This window comes from Anas platyrhynchos, chromosome 4 (assembly GCF_047663525.1).
Source record: "Anas platyrhynchos isolate ZD024472 breed Pekin duck chromosome 4, IASCAAS_PekinDuck_T2T, whole genome shotgun sequence".
Classification (NCBI taxonomy): Eukaryota; Metazoa; Chordata; class Aves; order Anseriformes; family Anatidae; genus Anas; species Anas platyrhynchos.
Genome location: NC_092590.1, coordinates 70,659,639 through 70,680,183, shown reverse-complemented (window position 1 = coordinate 70,680,183; position 20,545 = coordinate 70,659,639). Strand labels below are relative to the sequence as shown.

The 20,545-nt window shown below is 39.0% G+C and overlaps 1 protein-coding gene across 2 annotated transcripts in view; it reads left to right on the top strand.

Moving 5' to 3' along the window:
* The window catches only part of FAM193A (family with sequence similarity 193 member A), a 76,180-nt gene that overhangs the window by 42,058 nt on the left and 13,577 nt on the right, over positions 1–20,545 (top strand). The window contains exons 8-15 of one of the 2 annotated variants that reach the window (XM_038178239.2): positions 4,753–4,897; positions 9,541–9,618; positions 11,165–11,277; positions 11,435–11,677; positions 13,424–13,577; positions 13,680–13,859; positions 16,989–17,240; positions 19,637–19,835. In XM_038178239.2, coding sequence (XP_038034167.2) covers positions 4,753–4,897; positions 9,541–9,618; positions 11,165–11,277; positions 11,435–11,677; positions 13,424–13,577; positions 13,680–13,859; positions 16,989–17,240; positions 19,637–19,835 — 1,364 coding nt within the window. The remainder of the gene's footprint in view (positions 1–4,752; positions 4,898–9,540; positions 9,619–11,164; positions 11,278–11,434; positions 11,678–13,423; positions 13,578–13,679; positions 13,860–16,988; positions 17,241–19,636; positions 19,836–20,545) is intronic. The other variant, XM_038178240.2, reaches the window with a different exon arrangement.

Below are 20,545 nucleotides of genomic sequence, written 5' to 3'. Positions count from 1 at the left end.
TTCTCAGAATTACAACTTCAGTCTGCTTACTTGTGGGTTATCTAGTAAAATGTCAGTGCCCTGTGGAAATGCTGATGTCTTGATTGGAACAGTAGTCTCCTCATCAGGCACTGGTACTGTATTCACACCTCTGCAATTAAAGCCTGAGCACCTTCCTGCTTCTAGTGGTGTACAAATAACTTTTTTTTCCACTTTCTTCAATGAACAGATTGCTTAAAGAAAACCCCACACCCTTGTTGTATGTTTGTAGATCTGATGGCATGTTGTATTCTGTAGATCTGATGGCATATTTCCTGGGGCTTTAGAATATGTATTTTGTTAGTAAAATTGTTCTGCTTGTGGTTTGTGTGCCTGAAAGGGCTTTTTTTTTTTTTTTTTTTTTCACAGAAAAGGTGTTGTATTTATTCACAGAAATTTAATTCTTAATCTTACAACCTTAATTTCTGATCTTCTTAAAGTACAGCCATGCATGGCTCGCGTTGACCTCTCACACTTGTTTCTGATGAAACCGTTAGTGCTCTGCGTGTGCTTGTCCTAAAGGCAGTGTCTTGGGTATTTTTTTCCCTGCTACAAGAGCAATATGATTAAATGTCTCAGTTGCAAGCAGTGTTGCTCACAGCAAAAAAAAAAAAGAAACTTCGGTGTTCTCCCTTTGCTAGCTGATACTCAAAAGGAAAGCAGGAAAAAGCAGGAAAAGATGCTTGCCACTGGGCTCAGCACTGGGTTGGCACTGAGACCCCTTTTCAGACAGGTCTTTCTGTTCCTGTGTTCAACAGCATGTTGTTCAGTTGCATGCTTGTCCTTTGATCTCTTGATCTGTACTTGACTTCCCAGTGCTGCTTTCACTGACTGTCCTCAGGCATCTTGCAAGTTTCCTACAAAGGTTTCTCTGCACCTCTTACTACATCAGTCCTGGTTGTATCGAGGCTATTTATATTGTCATTCTCTATAGAGATAAGACTGTAAAGAAGTGACCTTAAGTTTCTCTTAAGTCCAAAAATGTTGGATTGTTTGCCTTTACCTGTTGTTCTCAAGTGCTACTGGAATTCAGATCAAAGCTGTGTTTCTCTGAGGCGCTTCACTGTAGTGACAGCTACTTCCAAGGCTTAAAGTCAGAATCTATTCCTGCAGGAGCTGCTTTACCAGTACATCAGTGCTCCCTGTATAACGTTTGGGTTTTTCACTTAAATTGTGGTTTTGCCTAGATTGAGTGTTCTTTGAAAGCAGAGGTTCAGCACAAGCTTTTCCTGTTCCATGGTTTCTAGTTTATAGACTCTTTCTTCAGAAAGCATAGGCTTCTGCCGTTACTTTTCACGTAATCAGATTTTTTTTTCTTACGAGATCTCTGGGCCTTAACCATCCCTAAAGAAATGTGAATAATCCTACCTTCCATTGGGAATTTGGTACCATATGGAGTGGAGGAACATCGCAGCAGAGGCCTCGCATGGGGGAGCATAAGCATCAACCTAGTCTCCTGATGATTTCATCTTGAATAGCAAATGAGGATTGGCTTTTTGCACTCTTCACTGTTGATTTCAAGCCCTTGAGGGCTTCTCTTTGAAGGAATACTGAACACTTTACAAATGGTCATTGTATAAATGCACACCAGTTTGTGAAGCGTAAATTCTAGTAGAAATTCTCAAGGATCTGAGAAGCAAAACCATCTCTTGAGAGGGAGGATCTCTGAATGGTCTGTCTCCAGCAGATAGAAATACAGGTTGTGGTAGATCTTATGGCTAAAGTCCTTGGTTATAAGTTTTTTTTGTGAGCACTGAGGTTCCTCAGTGTGATCATTGGTCTTATCTCTAGGTGTTGCATCTGTTGATGCTTAAAGAACCCTGGTCTTGCTGTTCTGCTGGTTTGCAAAAGGAGAAAACTACTTGGTTGTACTTGGTTGAGAGTGAGCTCTAGAATAAGTCTTTTCACCTAGTACAGGACTATCATTAAGCTCAGACATTAGGAATGGTAGTTTAGGGAGGTCTATTTGACATGCTACAAGATTTACAAGACACTCAACTTTTAATTGTTTCTGTAGTTGCCATGAAGAGAATATAGTCTCTGAAATTTTCAAAAGTTTGTGATTTACCTGAGTTTTTTATTAAAGCTCAGCTTATGGAGCCTTTAGAAATGCCTAGTCCAGTTTAACTGCACAGCAGTAAAGAGCCTTTGAAGGATACAAAAGTATTGTGTTGTCTGTAACTTCTGAAAAAAAATCTTGGCTGTATATATAACTTTCTAACCAAAAGCCTATTCCTTGTTTCAGTTCTAAGAGTAAGCACCTGGTTTTCTTCCAATTCCTTGAAGGAAAGGCGGCCTTCTGGTTCAGGATACAGAGCTGGCTTTTTTGCAACAGTCAAGACTCCTCTGTAGGCAGATCCTTTCACTTCTTCTTCCCACCCCCCAAAAATAACAAATGGCCACAAATTGATATGGAAGGGATGTTCTGTTGGGTGGTTATCTTCATTGATACTTATCTCTTGTCCAGTTTTGCCTTACTGTTGTTAGTCTTGCATACAAGCAATAGAGAAGGTACTGCTGGAGTTCTGTGACAGATCATTGGTCTCATTGTTTTCCCTACCTGAAACATGAAATATTTCATGTTTCCTTCCTGAAACGTGAATATTGAGGCATCCCAGCTTCACTTGGGGTTTGAGTGTTCACCCTTGCTGTCATCCCTCATCTAAATGACTAGACCTTTTGTACATCTTGGGCTGTTTCAGAATGCGTAGTTTGTGTGCTGTGGTTAACTCTGAGGATATTTATCAAATGTCTGACTGTAAAAGATGCTTGCTTAGTGATGATGCTCAACCACAGCGATCTTGAGGGGAGGTGGGATAACGAGCTGATACAGGTGGTCAGCTGTGCCAGGTCTGGTCCTCTTCTCAGGGTAGACTAGAGGGCCTTAATGGGCTGCAGCTTGTTCTGTTACCCTGGGTTTCTTTCAGAGGTACATTTTGTACAATCTGCAGACCAGCTATAAGAGCTGTTCATGTGCTTGCAAACAATTATTTAATCAGCAGGGCTTCTAGATCAGACTCTACAATTCATAAGGGTTTATTTTCATAATCAGTATTTAAGGAAATCCTGTCAGCCGTTGCTTTACAGTTGCCTCGGGGTAACAGTATATTTGCTAGTAGCATGTAAATACTTGTTAATCTGTACTCAAGAAACACAGTAGAAATTGAAAGTATAAATGCTGCTGTGTTGTTAATTGAAAATTTAAAAAATGAAGTTTACTTCTAACTTGAAAGCATATTTTGAAAGGATGTTTGAGCACAACTAGTGCTTGTAAGTGTACTTCTATTCAGCTGCAGCTGTGAGAAATTCTTGACTTCTGTGTGGTAAGAACCAGAAATTCACATCATTGCATCATACCAAAAACACAAGCTTTAGGGAAAGTGATTGTGATCTAGTGACTGGAACTGACAGTGCTGAAGTCTTTTTTTGTACCCTACCAAAAAAGGACTTCCCAGGTTTCTAATGAGCATAATTGCTTGCGTAGCCTTCTAAGGTGTTTGTGTTGCAAGCTCTCATCAAAAAAAGACGTGAAACTCAAGTTCATTGGGAAATGGATACTAATGACTATAACTTGATGCTTACTCTTGTCAGTTAACTCTTTGCTCAGCTCTTGTTTATGCTTAATTGCCATCTTAAAATCAGTGGCTCAGTTCTTTGGCAGATCATAGACAGGGCTATGTAGTTGTTGGTTTGGGTTAGTATTCTGGGGCAATGGAAATCTGTAGCAAACCTTCAGAAATGCCGTGCCTGGGCTTTAATGTCGAGTGTTAAGATGTTCAGATTTTGGTTTTGGCACAGGCTTGTTGAGCCTTTGACCAGCCACACAAACTTTGTGCTTAACCACGCAACCTCTGTGCTTAGTGAAGTATCAGCCACTTTCCTCTTAATTACTGAGCAGGAAAAATGTTGAAAACCTTTTGTCTATTTGTGTCAATTCACAGGTCATTACAATTCAGTGTGCTTTAAACTCATAATTTCTAAGAATTATGAGAAATAATTGTTTCATTGTTTTTGAAGTCAGGATTTAGGGAGCTTGCTTATTTTCTTAAGAGTCGTTGTGATGATGTGCTCTTATGAATCCTTTTTTAAGGCATTTGCTGTACAAAAACGTAGTAGTAGAAAGGAAATTAAGTCTTTATCCTATTTCTGGGGCTCCTTACGGAGACAGTCATCGGTGAATGGCATAAGCACATTTTGAAGTTGATGTTGCTGCTCAAGCGATAGTAGATTACTGCATGCAACCAAATTCTCTCACTTGTGTCATTCCGTAGCATTTTCCCAAACTGGAGGTAGTGTAGTAATCTTTTTAGCATTGATCATGAGGGTTCTGATTAACAAGCTTCTAGCTTTATTTTTACCATTTTAGCTCGTCAGTGAATAGTCAACTTGTATATTTACCCTTTAGAATTTGGAAGGATAAATATATCAAGCAATAAAATTGGAATAAACATGGCTCAGTAGGGTTGACATCTGGTTGCCCGTGGGAAAGAGGCTCTAGAAATGTTGCACTTCCCACATTCTTGCTATTATTGGTTACAGAGCACTGGAACAAGCAGTTGTTGGTTACTTTTTTTTTTGAAAAATGACTAAAAATACTCATTTTGGGATACAGACAGCTATGTGGGCCTAGGTATATCGATAATGTCACTTGAACAATATTTTACAGGCTGGCAGAACTCGGTGTGATTTTCAATCGAATGTCTCTTCTGTAACAAGCACTGTTTGAACTTCCAGGGTCGGAACAACACACGATTCCTGTAGTGAAGATATGTATAGTACCTTGCTACAAAGGTATCATCAGCTGGAACAGGAAATGGGTCAAGTTGCTGAAGCATGGCTTGAATGCCAGAAAAGAATAGATGACTATGTCGATGAACAGGTAAGAACTGTGTAAACAGTTTCATGACTAATCATACAAGGGAGCAGCTCGTGCAAGGCTGTGCCTCCGGTGAAGAGTTCCTTTGGTATTTTTATCTGGAGCTTTGAAAGTACACAGTGATACTTTTTTCGGTTTTCAGTGATGTCAGTCTTCTGGAAAAGAGAAAAGAATCCTAACATAATAAAACATAATGGTGATTGTGCAGAAATATCTTCAAATTGTTGCAGCAGATTGTTATGCCCTGTTTTAGAGATGGTCTTTGAATATTTTGCAATTAATTCAATCTGTGAATCACCCATAGTGCATTAACGTTGAACTTTCTTCCCTAGACATTGCTGGTTGGGGGAGGAATCCCCAAAAACTAGGCTTCCAAAATAATTGTATTAAATGAAATTCATGGTGAGAGATTGCCTTGAAATGATTTTTAACTTCTTTATACATGTTGCGTATTGTGATAGGAACTTTGTCATATCACATTCAAAACCAGAACTTGCAAGTCTCGCTACGTAAATATTCGTGTAGATGTACAGTGACATCTGTAGCTACCTGCTTTATAATTGTGCGTTCTAACTGCTGATTCTTCTGGGTCTACAAAAAACTGTGTTGTTATACTGTCTTCATTGTCAAGAGCTTACTTTTAAGAAATGCTGGCTATTTGTTTTGAAAGTGGTAGTTTATGCTCTCCCAAAACGACTCCCTTGCTTTTTGTCTGCAGTTCAAAGATCTCAAATTGTTTTAACACCTTAGGGATAAGGCTTTGGATAGTGTTCAGTTCAGTCAAGGATAATAGAAGAAAGAATTTATCTTGAACTTAAAGTTTTATAGAACATGTATTTTAAAGTTCTGTGAGCATTATGAGTATAGAGATCTCATTTGAAACTTAGTAATGCTACTTTAGTCTTACAGATAACAGGGTATTTTAAGTGTTACAGTACAGTGTAAATGTCCCTCCAGAGGATCTTTCCTGTGATGAAGATTTAACTAATTTTTTACCATTAATTCCTGTACCTTCAATTGGGAAGTTTAGGAAGCTTTTCTCTTGGTCAGGCTGCTTTTTTGCACCTGAATAATGGATGACATCTGAGTGAAATTTCAATTATCTCACTTGGTGTTACTAAAATCCATTTTCTCCATGGTGTCTGATGCTGCCTCTCCAGTAAGAAAAGGAAGTCAGGTCCCTTCTCATCATGCACTAATTTTGCCAAAAGATGGAATTTGTCTAGAGTTGCATCCATATTGAGCTTATTTGATCTGTATGCCCCCCCAATATAAACTCTTAACTGATTTCCTGTTTCTCTGTATCAGGTGACCATGCAGTTACCACAAATGCTTTTTAGAGCATTTTTCATCAAAATCCTGTACCCTGATGCAGACAGAAACCCTTTGTCCATTTGGGGAAATGTAGCATGACATTATTGTTAGTGAATTAAAAAACCTTGCAAAGGGCTTACGGGGGACAACAATTTTTAAAGTAACCAAATTTTATAGGATGTATTGATAATTATACATAGAAAAGCATTTCATAGTCCCACCTTAAAGTCTATGGTGATGTTACCTATGACTGTTCTTGATCAAAATCACATCGTACCTAAAATTGCAGTGATATTTTTGTCAACAAGGTAAAAATCATAAAGCCCAGCTACTATGGAAACTGTGGATCTGAACAGTGAGTGCATGTTGATTATTTGTTGCTTCTTGGCTTAACAAAATTATGTGGTTTTGTTGCTGGTATATCGATGGTCAGAGCGTGCAGACCAGCAGCTAGTAGAATTTAAGAATGGTCCTCCCTTGTCTGCTGTGAAACTACACCCAAAAGTTCAGACAGGACATGAGTGGGCAAAATTAATGGACCTCTCCTACAGTGTGTGGAGTTACTTGCTCTTGGGTTGAAAAATGAACAGCTTTTGCAAGCAATACAAATAATGCATTTTTTCTGAAGACAGTAAGACAGCTGTGTCATGCACAGGCTTGTAACAGTGACACACTCTTACATTGTGCGTACAACAATAAAATTCAGGAAAAGCATTCATTCATATCAACACCTTTGTCAGTGACACAGTAAGATGACGTGAGGAAGATGCTCAGGGTATCTGTAATACACCAGAGTTTCAGTACGCACAGTCTGCACCTCCAGGTCCTACTGTTTACCAAATTTAGACAGCATTTAACCTGGGAGGTTGTAAATGTATTTCAATCATTTCCAGCAGTAAAGGCTAGATAATCATATGTACTTTGTGGGTGTTTCCTTTTTTTTTTAAATTCTGCTGGCTCCCACAGAAGAAAGGAATATGGAAATGCCTCTGCCCAGTTCCACAAGAGTGCAGGGAGAGCTTCTTGCTCACCTCTTCCTATTCACAGGTGATTTGTTGCAGTCCTGGCCAGCATAGTAGAAGACAGACTTCATAGTATTTTATGGGCATAGTTGTTCTTTTGGCTTTGTGGCACCTACATATCTAAGCATATCTTTTGCTATGTTTTGGTGCTGAGAATTTGCAATAAGAGGATTTTTTTTCTAGTGAAACAGGCTAGGGAAACAGCTTAGATTCACAGGTAAAATTTGGGATGCTCAAAGGTATTATACACATCCGATAGAATTTAAAACTTGAAAACAGCAAGCATCCTGTGATACATGTTCAAGCATCAGAGTTTCTTACAGGTGGTCTACTGTAATGTGTCAGTTGTGACCAAACTGTTGTTTTGCTTCGTGTTTAAATCTGTTTGAATTCACGTGGCTGTCTCAGTTCAAGATATCTTGTCTGATAGATCTCAAACAGTTTTTAGCCTTAGATTAGAAAAAAGAAAGGCAGAAGTTAGTCATAGTAGACATCTCTTCTCAGCTGGGCAGCAGTGCTAGCATATTCATTGCAGATGCATGAGGCTGGAGTGTAAATTTCTCATTCTGACGGCATCTCAGTTTCTGTATACCACTTCCCAAAAGATTTCTTAGGCGTGAATCGTGAGGTTTGTGTTGAAGATGCTTTGCTCTGCTGAAATAGCAAATATTTGGGGGTGGGGCATGGGGATGGATGGACTGATTCCCTATTATTTATGGAATTAGTAAGTTAAGATACTTGCAGATGTGGTATAGGAAAGGCTGCTAAGGTGGAAGTAGGGAAACTAACTTCAGCCCATTAATACTTAAGAGTACCAGGATTTAAGCCATGCTATTTTCCTTGATAGTTTCTTGGCAGACTTGAGTAGGTAGCTCCCAGTTAATGCACTGGCTGTTTTTAAACTTTAATTCTTTGGCATCAAAATCTTCTTTCATAATGTATAGCAAACGTAGGTGCTCAGTTTTAGTGGTGAGGCTTCAGCTAAGTGTCTGGACACCTAAAGCAGTGAGTACTGCTGTTTTTAATTGTACCTTAAGGATACTCAGAATCTGATAGTATAGCTGAGATGAAATCTTCAACGTTTTTGGCTTTAGGCTCTGCAGTGCTCATTAGTGTGCCTAGGAAGTGGTACAAATGGTTCAAGAATGTTTCATGCGTGCTGTTTAAGAACACATGATAAACTCCTTTTTTGTTGCTATTGTAACCTCCCTGGAGTAAGGGAAATAAAAATGCACAGTAGCAATTAGAATTATATGCTGCTAATTGCGTCAAAAATCCATTAGGCAGAACTTTACCACTTAATGCAGTTTCAAATCCCCAGCTTTAGATTTTCAGTTTCCCTAGTTAAATAATGGTAATAGCAATAACATGCTTAAATTAATATTAAGGCTTATAACTTTAGATCAAGGGATAAATATTTGGAGGCACAATTTTAAAGAAAAAAGATTGCTAGTGGCATAACCTACTGCACTTTGGTTTGTTAACATGTTTTTATGAAGGAGTTTGGTATATTCTGTTGCTGCAATTCTTTTTATTAGCCAGGTAAATCAAAAAGTAAAAGAACCTAGATAATTGTTTTTCCTTGCTGATGAATTAGTGTTCTTAAAAAGCTGTAAGGTACAGTAGGAGAAGCTTTGTTCCTGTGTTTTGCTATGTTAAAGTTCATGGAAGCTTTGGGGTTCTGTCAGTAAGTTTGTTTGCTAAATCAGAATAAGATGATTTGTATACAAAACATTAGGAGCTCTGTGCACTTTGTACAGTGTCATTCAAGGTCAAGTAATTATAAAAATTTTTCCAGCCTTAAATAAATCATGGGAATGAAATCGATTGAGATAAAAGCAGTAAATAGTGTTAGTCTAGGTTGCTACTTAATCTTATGTTTGCTCTTCTAATTTTTTCACTCAGATTAAATGGCTAGTTCCACGTGTGGTACAGGAGTTTGCTCTGCGCCTATACTGAGGCCTTGCTAAAACTTCTGGCCCTAGATTCTGATGGATTTCAGTGTATCTGGGATGTTAAAGGTTTAATGACAAAAATTCTATGAAATTATGTAGCTGGAGGAAAAAAAAACTAAGTAACAATAGTGGAAAAATCTTACTTAAGAGTAGTGTAAATGAATATAAAATCTTTTACTTAAGGGACCCAAATCAAAGGATTAACAAATAAACTAAACATCATGTTGACTGAGTATGCAAGTACTTTCAAAATGGTGTAGATGAGTTAGATTTCATGAGACTTTGATAGACCGACTGACCACAGCCTACAATTTCTATGATTAAACCAATGAGTTTTCCTTAAATTCTGTTTTAGATGGCAATGAAAACAAAGCAACGCATGCTAAAGGAAGACTGGGAATTTTTTAAACAAAGGCGTTTTATTGAAGAGCAGGTAGGATTTGTTTATACCATACTAAGTTATATTAATGTTTCCTGTATATTTTTAAGATGCAAACATCCAAGTGTAGAATATTGTGCTAGTTTTCTATGACCTAATTCTGTGACTTTGCCAGGCTTGAAACTTGGTCAGCTAAAGTACAGAAACCAAGATCCAAGACAAGTATGTAAACTTAGTAACTAAAAGGTAAAAGATAAGTGCTGTAGTCTTAAAATTGAATATGTGATGTTAAAATTCCCTATGAAATCAGAGGAATTTCTGATGCCTCAGGATGGGATCCAAAACAGCCAATACATTAAGTGTGGAGCTGCCGTGACACACGGGGTAGGGAATATTGTGTTCAAGAGCGTGTTAAATTCCCTTGTGTGTGCAGAGCTGGGGAGTGTGAGCCGCAGCAGCAGGGTGGCTGACTGCATCTGTTAGGGCTCTGGAGATGGCTTGTGCATCTGTTCTGTGGGGTCAAGCCTGAGCAGAGGTACCTGCTTGTTTTTAAGGTGTAGCCGAAGAGGGGCCACTAGCAGATACCACTTCAGTATAAATTATCTGCTATTTAAGGCACACCACTCTTTTCTCTAGCCTGGAAGTGTTCAAGCACATATTGTGCTTTCTGTAAGAGTATAGAGTGACTAGGCCAGAGTTGACACTGGATGGGGAACCTGTCCACTCCTGTACCACTATACAGGAAGAAATGCTAGTCTTGAGCCAGACAGAGTATGATTGTACATTTTTATAAACTTAAGTTTAAATTGGCAATGTCTCAAAACAGTCACCAGTACTTTTTTCTTTAAGGAACATAAGCCTGTGTTAACCACAAGTTTGGAATGTCTGTTAAACCAGGCCCCTCAGCGGGACTTGAGGGAGAATCCTCTTTTTACTTGATCCTAATTGGGCTTAAGTGAGCTGTAAGCCCATGGCTGCTTAGGTAAGGGTCAGGTCTTGGCATCTACAGAAGTGGAAGCTTAGGCACATCCTTGTTTAACCTAAGGTTTGTGGGTATCTAATGAAATTAGGTGCTTTCAGGATTAGGCCTCTGCCAGTTGGAGGTTATTTAGATTGTTTATTCACTAATGTGGTGAAGTCCTGTTTTGGGCAGCTGCTTCGTTTCTTGAGTCTATCCCATTGTGACTGCAGAATTAGTCCTAATTATTTTTTGCAAGCTAAAGGTGAGTTTGCATTCTTTCTCCATTTGTCAGAAGTGTCCTTTTGTGCATACCATGAAACATGACAAGAACTGCTCAAGTTGAGTGTGTGTCAGCAGAAATACCATGCGGGGTGTGTTTACAAATGAGGTGGACTTGTCTGTTTTACTGTTTCAGTGGAGAAACATACTTTCTTTGAAGAGCTTCAGTGCCAAAAATTTGTCTGTAACTTAGTACCTTTTTAGTCGCAATCAAAACATCACTTTCATAAAACTGTATCTTGTAAAATACTTCTCCTAATGAACCCTTTTTGATTATGCAATACGTTGACATGATGTGCCATTGAATTGTTAATGGAAAGATTTGCACTACTAAAACATTGCCTTTATAATTTACTTCAGCTTAATAACAAGAAAGCACTAGCTGGGGAGAACAACTTCACAGACACAATGAGACACATGCTGTCATCACGTTTGAGCATGCCTGACTGTCCCAACTGTAATTATAGAAGAAGGTGAGATGATGTTTTTAACTTGAAATCATAATACATGAATAATTTCTTGTGTTAGATGAAAAAAGGACTTATATTACTGTAAGAAAGAGTCTGGTTACTTTAAATGAATGCTTCTCAAACAAGGTCATAAATATCTGTAACTTTAATTCTTGAACAGATGTACTTGTGATGACTGCAGCCTTTCACACATTTTAACGTGTGGCATCATGGATTCTCCTATAACGGATGATATCCACATTAACCAGTTACCACTACAAATCGATTCTGCTCCAGATTATCTGTCTGAGATCCGCCCACCTAGTATGTCTTCAGCAAGTTCAGGATCAGGTTCCAGCTCGCCTATTACCATTCAGCAACATCCAAGGCTGATCCTCGCAGACAATGGTTCTGCACCAACTTTGTAAGTTCTTCTGTTTTAAAAATTTGAAGTAGTGAATTGAACTTAATAAGGCAAGTTACACAGGCTAACCATCATTAGGTAATGCTATTTTTGCATCAAAGTAATTAATCCTGATACTGTATTCAGAAGACCACAAGTCCAGTGCTGTATGCTGTGCAAACATCTGAAGAAAAGCTTTTAAAAACTTCCAGAGATGTTGACTTAATGCTGCTCAAAATGTATTGTTCTCCCTGTCAGAAGTATTTGCCACCCTTTTTGTTCATGGAAATCACAGTGATCCTTAGATTTGAGGCCTTAGGCTAATGGTAGGCTTTTGCCTCTTCCATAATTCTGAGGGGATAAAACTGGTTGGCTGACTTCTGTATGTGGTTTGGGTGGATCTAGCCAGCAGTCTTCTGTCATGTGATATTCTAAAAGAATATTTTAAAGAAGGAAAACAAAACAAAAAGAAACCTCAGTACTAGTGGGAATGTTAATGAAGTACTTAATATCAGTCCAGTCAAGGAATTGTCATCAGGATCCTGTGTTAATATCATGTGGTGAATGAAGAAGGTGCAAATGCATGGGATGTTTCTGAATATTACTTCACTAAGTTCAGTTTTCTTTAAATGTTTACTATTTAACACTATGATCACTATGATCCGTGGTTTAATCTTTAATAGTGGGACTTTGGGTAATGTTTGAAAACAGGCTATGTGATAGTATGGTTAGCTACATAAATATGTGTTTTGTAATTTCTGTAAACTAGATATGGTGCTGAAATGTCCAAAATTGGTGAATTTGTCTCTTCAGAAGCTAATGAAGTATTATGTATATATATATACTGTATATATTCAGTATAATGGAGTAATGAAGAAGCTAATTCAAGTATCACTTGCTGTAAAAAGCCATTTTTTTAGGGAAAAGCTACTGCTTCTTGGGGAAGAGTCATTTTATTTCTTGTATCGGACCTAAGTCTACTTGTTAGATTTGCTCTTTGCACATTTTAAGTGTGCCTAGTGGTGCCATCACATAATTTAAATTCTGGTGAAGTGTCTCATGGAATGCAAAAAGATACGGTGCACAATCTAAAAGCTCTTAAGAGCTCGGGGTTGGTTATTTCATGTTTTTACAGCAATCTTTGCAACACTTGCCTGGAGTGGGGAATAAAACATGCCTGTTCTAGCTGTCTGTAAGAAGACGTTCATTAAGCATTTTAGAGGAGACTTTGAAAAGCACACAGGTGTGGGGTCATCTAGCAATTGAGAAACTTAAGATTTATTATGACATGTCGAATATTCACTACTTATACTGACTGGTTTGGAACTTAATGATGGAAAAAGTTAAGTTCTACAGTGTGCTCTTTGCCACTTCACACTTTCTGTAAATGAAATAATTGGCACAAGAAGGCCTTTTCATCAAATTCAAGGTCATTTGTATCCTGTCATTTTTAAGATAACAAATTTCTTGGTCATAAGACATTGTTGGAAAACATTTTACATGGAAATAGCAGAGAATCTTATTTTCAGTACAGATCTTGTGTTCAGGCACGCACTTACTGCATTCAGTAGGGCTATACAGCAGATTATTTGGTTTTGCTTGCTTGAAAAAAATACGGTCAGTTAAACAAGTTGAAAGAAAATACTTTGACTCCCAATTGGGATTTTAATATAAGTGGTATTCCATCTTATTTCATTTTGGTGACTGCTTTCACGATAACCGAGGTTCCTGAGCGCTGTGATTTACCTAAGCCTCTCTTCCCCTCAGTGGTAGTGATGATGAAGATGTTGCACCATTATCAGCAAAATTTGCTGATATCTACCCACTAAATAATTATGATGATGCAGAGGTGGTAGCCAACATGAATGGAATTCACAATGAGCTAAATGGCGGAGGTGAAAACATGGCATTGAAGGATGAGGTACAGCATTTACATTGTCCTACTTTTTTCTGGCAGTTGGACTTTTTTTGCTAGAGAAAGGCTTGTCCTTCCATCGGATGTTAATAAGTTGATGTTGTCTAGTCTCCTCAGGTGAGCAGTACTAGCAGCAGTTCCTCAGAAGCAGACGATGAAGAAGCAGATGGGGAGAGCAGTGGTGAACCACCAGGGACTCAAAAGGAGGAAATGTCTCTAGGAAAAAGGGCATTAAGGAAAGATGAAGCAAAAATGGATAGTCCACCACCTTCCTACCCTAGTCAGCAGGTATAGTAATCTACACAAGAATCTTCCAGTAAATGGACTTCTGAAATGTGGCTGCTTGAATGATAATAGTTGTCTTCAATGTTAATTATATATTCAAGGTTAAATGCATTAAGTTACCTGTGGTTACCTATGATATCTAAAGTAAGTTTCAGTTGATTGTATACTGTTATGGTTACTGTCTTCCTTTCTCACAAACGGATGTTACTTATTTTGAAGGTGTTTTCAGTAGAAGGGAAAAGAGTTTCTTCCTGCCTTGTATGAGTGAGAAACTCAAATGTTTCTTCTTGGAAACTTGGTCTTTGCTATGTGTGAATGTTGTTTGAAATTACTGTTGTGGGGCATCCAGTGAGAGTGCATGGTTAATGAGTGTATTATAATCCTATATCTGAGGACTAATTTGCCTTGTTGAAACCTCATGTAGGGTCTGTTGCATACAGCATGACGTGTGGTTTGTTGTTTGGGTGGTTTGTTGTGGTTTTTTTTTTTTGGTTTAAGATTGAGCTCTTTACTGTAAGGTCACTAAACCACCCAGAGTATTTGCTCAGCGGGTAGCAGTGTCTGGTTTAACAGCTGAACAAATAGTTCTGTGAGCACCAAAGCAAAGCATCCCCTGGACTTGCCTTTGTGTGGCTTTCAATCTGAGTTATCCTGCAGCTCTAACATGGGTTCACTGCTTCGAGAGGGAAAATATCAGTCACTCTTATTGCTTATTGTACAAAAGACTCTGCACTGGAGGGGGCAGCTTTGAGGGCTTAGATGATAGTCAGGTGGGAACTCCCATTCGATGTTCCCCTGTGGTTCAGATGTTTGTAAGGCCCTCTGGTGAAAGGATTTTCTCCTGTGTTATGGGTATTAAGCTACAACGTCTCAACATGCTCACTGAAAGAAAAATCTTTTTTTTCTGTGTGTGGCTGACCAATGCCATAATGCTTAAATAGGTTGAGACATCTGTCAAGCTAGCTTGAAACTGGCAAACAGACCCAGCTTTTGTTGTGGAAAATCAAGTGCTGCTGAGATTATATAAGGCTGCTTGCCTTGGGGAAGTAAACTAAAATGCAAGGTGAAAGGGAGCATTTAACCTTTCTCTTTTTGTTTTCTTGGAGGAAAAAATAATTAGGTACTCTGAAGAGCTCTGACTTCTTTTTAGCCTGATAATCAGGGCTGAGTGTTTACCTTGTAATGCTACGTGCATATGATTAATTTCACACATGTATTTGAGATCTTTTGGCATTAATCTACTGGAGTTTCTCATTTTACTAGATCAAGAGAGGTGATCCTTCCCCTCTACTTAGCATTGCTGAGGCCACCCCTGTAGCAGTTCTGGACCCCCCAGTAGAGGAGAGACACGGACATCCTGGAAAGAGCCCAACAGAGGGCCACCAAGGTGGTGAAGGGCCTGGAGCAGCACTGCTGTGAGGAGAGGCTGAGAGAGCTGGGGCTGCTCCACCTGGAGAAGAGAGGGCTCGGGGGGATCTTGTCAATGGCTGTAAATACCCAAAGGGAGGGTGCGAAGAAGATGGAGCCAGGCTGTTCTCAGTGAGAGCCAGGACAAAAGGCAGTGAGCACAAACTGGAGCACAGGGTGTTCCCTCTGAGCATCAGGCAGCACTTCTGTGCTCTGCAGTTGATGGAGCCCTGGCTCAGGTTGCCCAAAATACCTTGTGGCAAAGGCTGTAATGCTGTTAAGTGAGCATGAGGTGTTATTTCTTCCTGAGAGGAAGGTATATTGGAGAAAGATACCACCTGTCAATTCTTTTCTAGAAAGCTAAGATGGTAATGTTGTTTCTTGGGGGAAAAAAATCTCAATTATCATATTGCTGGGAAGAAATCACCACTGGGAAGTGTTCCTGGTATTGCTTCCAGTAAAACTATCTTCCAGTAAAATGCCAAATGAAAGTGGTAGGAAAAAACACTAATTTAAAGAGGGAAATGGAGCTGCGCTTTCCTGGGCTTTTTCTCCTCCAGAGTATTTGAATCCTTTTAAGACAGAAGAATGATAAATTGAGGTCAGTTAAAGGGTCCAGTAAGACACAGGTTTTACAATGATAAAAATGACTTGTTGTAAGAAATGTCCACATTACACAACTGCATGGTGGTTGAGTTTGGAAGAGACCTCTGCAGATAGTCTAGCGTGACCCTCCTGCTCAGAGCAGGGCTGCCCAGGCAGGGTTGCTCAGCCCTGTATCCAGGTGGGTTTTAAATATCACTAAGGATGGAGGTTTCAAAACTGCTGTGGGTAACGTGTTCCAACGTTTAGCCATCCTCACAATAAAACCAGTATGTAAACACTTGGAGTGGAATTTTGAGCCTGCATTTCAGTCTGTGCCCATTTTTTCATGGGATACCACTGAGAGGAGTCTGGCCCTGCTGTCTTTACCCACCCTCCACCCCTGCAGTCAGGTATTTATACACACTGGTAAGATCCCCCTGAGCCTTCTCAGTTGAGGCTGAACAGTCTCAGCTTGCTCAGCCTCTCCTGGACAGATGCTTCAAGGCCTGAATCATCTTTGTGGCCCTTTGGGGGACTTGCTCCCGTACATTCACATCCGTCTTGCACTGAGGAGCCCAGCACTCGACCCAGTAATCCCGCTGTGCCCAGCCAGTTTTTAGCAGAGGGAAAGGATCCCCTTCTTTAGCAAGCTGGCAATGCTCTGCCTAACGTTGCTCAGGACTTCTTCCAACTTTATCAGCTAATCAACCCTTATTACTACTTTCTGTGCATACTGTTTTTCCATATACTTGGGAAATTATGGAAAATAAACATCTAATCCCATTTACCTAATGGAGTAATTACCTAGCAATTGCCTAATGTTGTCAAGGTTCCTGTTCCTGTCTCTCCTTGACAATTCTTATCAGTGTTTTGCTTGTTGTCACTGATAGTAGACATTCAAAATTTGGTGTCAAATTGTGTTAATCTTTAGGATGTTCCATGCTTAACTGAGATCCTTTATTAGTGCTCTTACTTAACTTAATAGTTTTCTATAATGAAAGAATTAAATGGATGCTCTGAATTTATTAATTATGTATGCAAAAGTAATCGTTTATAATTATGAAGAAAAAATCATTGAGGGAGCTGTCTGACTGTATTATAAAATACATTGATTTTGTTTTTTTTATTTTGCACTTACAGGCTGACCAAGGCCCAAACGCTTGTGAATGTCACGTTTGCAAACAAGAAGCTTCAGGTCTTACAGCCTCTGCACTTGCAACTGGACGCCTGCCTGCTGGCCATCAGTTCATGAATCCTGAAAAACCTGCACATCCCGCACTTCATCTTTATCCTCACATCCATGGACATATACCTTTGCATACAATCCCACACCTTCCTCGTCCACTTATCCACCCTACCTTGTATACAGCTTCCCCCTTCACACACAATAAGGTAAGCCTGCCGAAGCAGCCACGTTCTGGTCCCAGGAGAAATGCTGTACACCTGCGTAAATTACTAGGTTACAAAGTGTCAAGAAAACCGTAAAAATCGCTTTAGTGTGTGGTCTGTTTGTAGGAGTTTTTTGGAAGAAATAGTGTGAGGGGTAGGGAATAGAACAGATTCAGAAATGGTGAAAGGTTTGTACAGCAGAGCTAAGAGCTGCTATCATCAGGAAGACTTGACAATTTCCTTGCTGTGAATAGGAAGAATGTAGAATCAAATGAGTCTTGAATGGTAGAAGAGTAATGGGGCTTTAGTCAGTGTAATAGGACTAATTAAATCTTCATTTAATATATACTGGAGGTTAAAATTTAATATTCCATTTTGGTGATAATATCCTGAGGTTTCTAGTTCAGTATTAGTAATTTTTTGAGAAAAATGAGGTATTAAAAATTCTCGCTTTTCTCTGCTTTGAGAGAACTTGATTTTTTTGCAGGTTCTGCAAAGTTCTTTTGACCCAAGGCTTTTAAGTAATGAATGAGAGAGATGCAGAACAGATTGAGACCAGGTGACTGCTTTTAGAATTGAGTCAGAAGCAAGAGCTAACATTTTTGTGGTGCAGTTTCACGTAATATTTCATTGAGTCAAAACGGGTCCTGCTGAAAGGGGCAAAGACTGTCATTAGCATGACGTGTTCCTGTCATGTCCCGTCTGGTCCGGAGGTCCTGTGGTTGCAAGTAGAGTAGATTAGCTCACTGAGATGATCATTAATGAACTCTTGCCATTCTCCTTAATATCCTCATTGTTTTTCCTGTCGTATTGGTGTCCTTTCCTTAGTTCTGTTGTGATGCAACAGTTCCTTTTGTCATGCTCCAGCCTGACATTTCTCAACACCCACTGGCGATCTTCTGAAATCCTTAACTGTTGTAATCTCCACCTTTTCCATCCTTCTAGCACTTGTCCCCCATCCCTTTGTAGCAGTCCACTCAAGTTCTCATCCGTGCAGTACCCTGATCTCTGCTCTCTTTCCTTTCAAAAGACCTTTGCATAGTGAAACATCTGCAGCGTATTGTCAAGGCTCCACCAGAAGCCCCATGCAGAGTGGCAGGCTGCTAGCACTGAGTGGCTTTATTATGCTGGCCAGATCTATTAGTTTTGGCACAGCACCTGAACCAGCTGGGCTCCATGTATTTATGTTGTGCGGGAGCTAGAAAGGCATATGTGGAAGCTGAAGCTTTAGGGAGCTTTCACATTTGAAGAGCCAGATGAATTCAGCAGAGCTGGTAGTGAAGGAGCTAATAAGCCCGACTGCATCAGGCTTGTTTCATCGTGGAAAGGCTGTTCTGTCTCTGTGATGTTTTTTCTACTCACATGTGCGAGTTTTCTTTTATGGAGGGTATTCCTGCTGCTCTGGCTTTCACCATTAGTCAGATGATGAAAATCTGTCTGGATTTAAAAAAATAAAAATAAAAAGTCCAGGTATACAAGTTCTCTTGGTTGGGAGTGTTTAGGCATTAGTTTCTGAAATTACTAGACTCAGGTGACATTTTTAATATTTAGATTTACACCTGTATAGCCTTTCATTGCATGGAATGTGGAGGAATAGGATGATCACTTGAAAAAAGACAAAGAAAAGGTGACAGTAATTGAACGTAATGCTGGAATTGCACAAGGTTTCTGGAAGAAAGTTACATTTTAGAATGTGAATAAACAATTTCAGCTAGAAGAAATGGCGTGCGCCAGAACAACTTGCCTCTATAAAACAGGAAAAAGTATTTTATTGGGCTTATTTTAAGATGATTTTCAGAATAAAAGGGTGCATTCATTGCCTGTTAAGTTTCAAGCTGGGAACCTTTTAGTATTGGAGGTGAAAAGAGTAGACAAATACAATCAAGCTTTTAAAAGATGTTTTCAAATAGTAAGTGTTTAGTTCTTCTATTGTGCTATTTCCAATCCTGAAGTTTGTAATCCTTTATCACAATTGTTTTATGTGGTAATGGTTATAATGTCAGAGAAATGTTTTTGGCAGCCTAGGCTTTGAAAGGTAGTAATTCCTAACAAGTTCTACATTGAAATAAATATTTTTTAATGAAAAATGGTGACCCACTAATCATATATATTTACCACAGTGTTTTTGGAGAAGGCTTCTTGGTATTCATCTTCTATCTAAATCTAAAGGAAATGTTTGTGATTATAAAATATATACATAAAATCTGTGTAATAAGTTATCTGCATTTTAAAAAAAAATCAAACCCATCTTTTTATCATTCTGGGAAATACTGTTTATTACCCTTAGCTTTTCACAATGCCTTTCATAATTGAAACAGTTTATGATTTGAATGTTGCTGTTGGAGTGACTGTGTAAGCAAACAGAATATTAATGAGGAAAATACTCTTTATTTTTGTAGGCATTACCGCCAGCTCCAGTTCAGAATCATTCAAACAAGCATCAAGTATTCAATGCATCTCTCCAAGATCATATTTATCCAAGCTGTTTTGGGAGCACTCCAGATTGGAATAGCTCTAAATTTATAAGTCTCTGGGGATCAGAGATGATGAATGACAAGAACTGGAATCCTGCTACATTCTTGCCTGATACAATTCCTGGTGAGGTTTTGGTATTATTTCACACTGACTAGTTAGGTCTTATATTTTGAGTGGAATGTGGCACTTTTTTCCAGGAACGGTAGGTTTTATCATCACGTTCCTATAAGATGGGGTGCTGGCAGAGACTTGCTGCCATTTGTACTTCAGTGGGGCTGAAAATTGGAAAATAAGTTCCTATGCATTGGTGCTAGGACTCTAAAGGCAGAAGAATAGCTTACCATTTTTCACCTATGGTCATTGTAGAGGAATTTTTGTCTTTGGATGCTTAGAGTTGCAAAGAAATTGGAATTCAGGGGAAGCTTAAGGTATTTTTATTCTTCTGTCGTGAAGGCCTGCTCATTTTCTACAGGGTCGTAAAAGCACTGGTAGCATGGTACTACAACCTCCTTACAGTGCACAGAGATAATGTTGTCATTCAAACAGAGACATAAATCTAGCAAGTGATTTATTTAAGCCTGGAAGCCTTTGGAGATGTTAAGCGTTAAAGTGAAATAGAACAGGTTAATAAATAAATAACGTGTGTATATCTTCCATTCACATGATAGCAAATATAAAAATGCCCTTTTAAAGTAATTTGTATGAAAAAGAAAGCTTGGTTTTGTGTTTTGGCTTTTTTTTTTTTCCAGACCGATCTGGACTTGGGTCAAGCTACTAAAGTGATACTTGAAAGGGAAGACCTTAAAAACTTCCAGAAAACTTCCCCAGTAGCA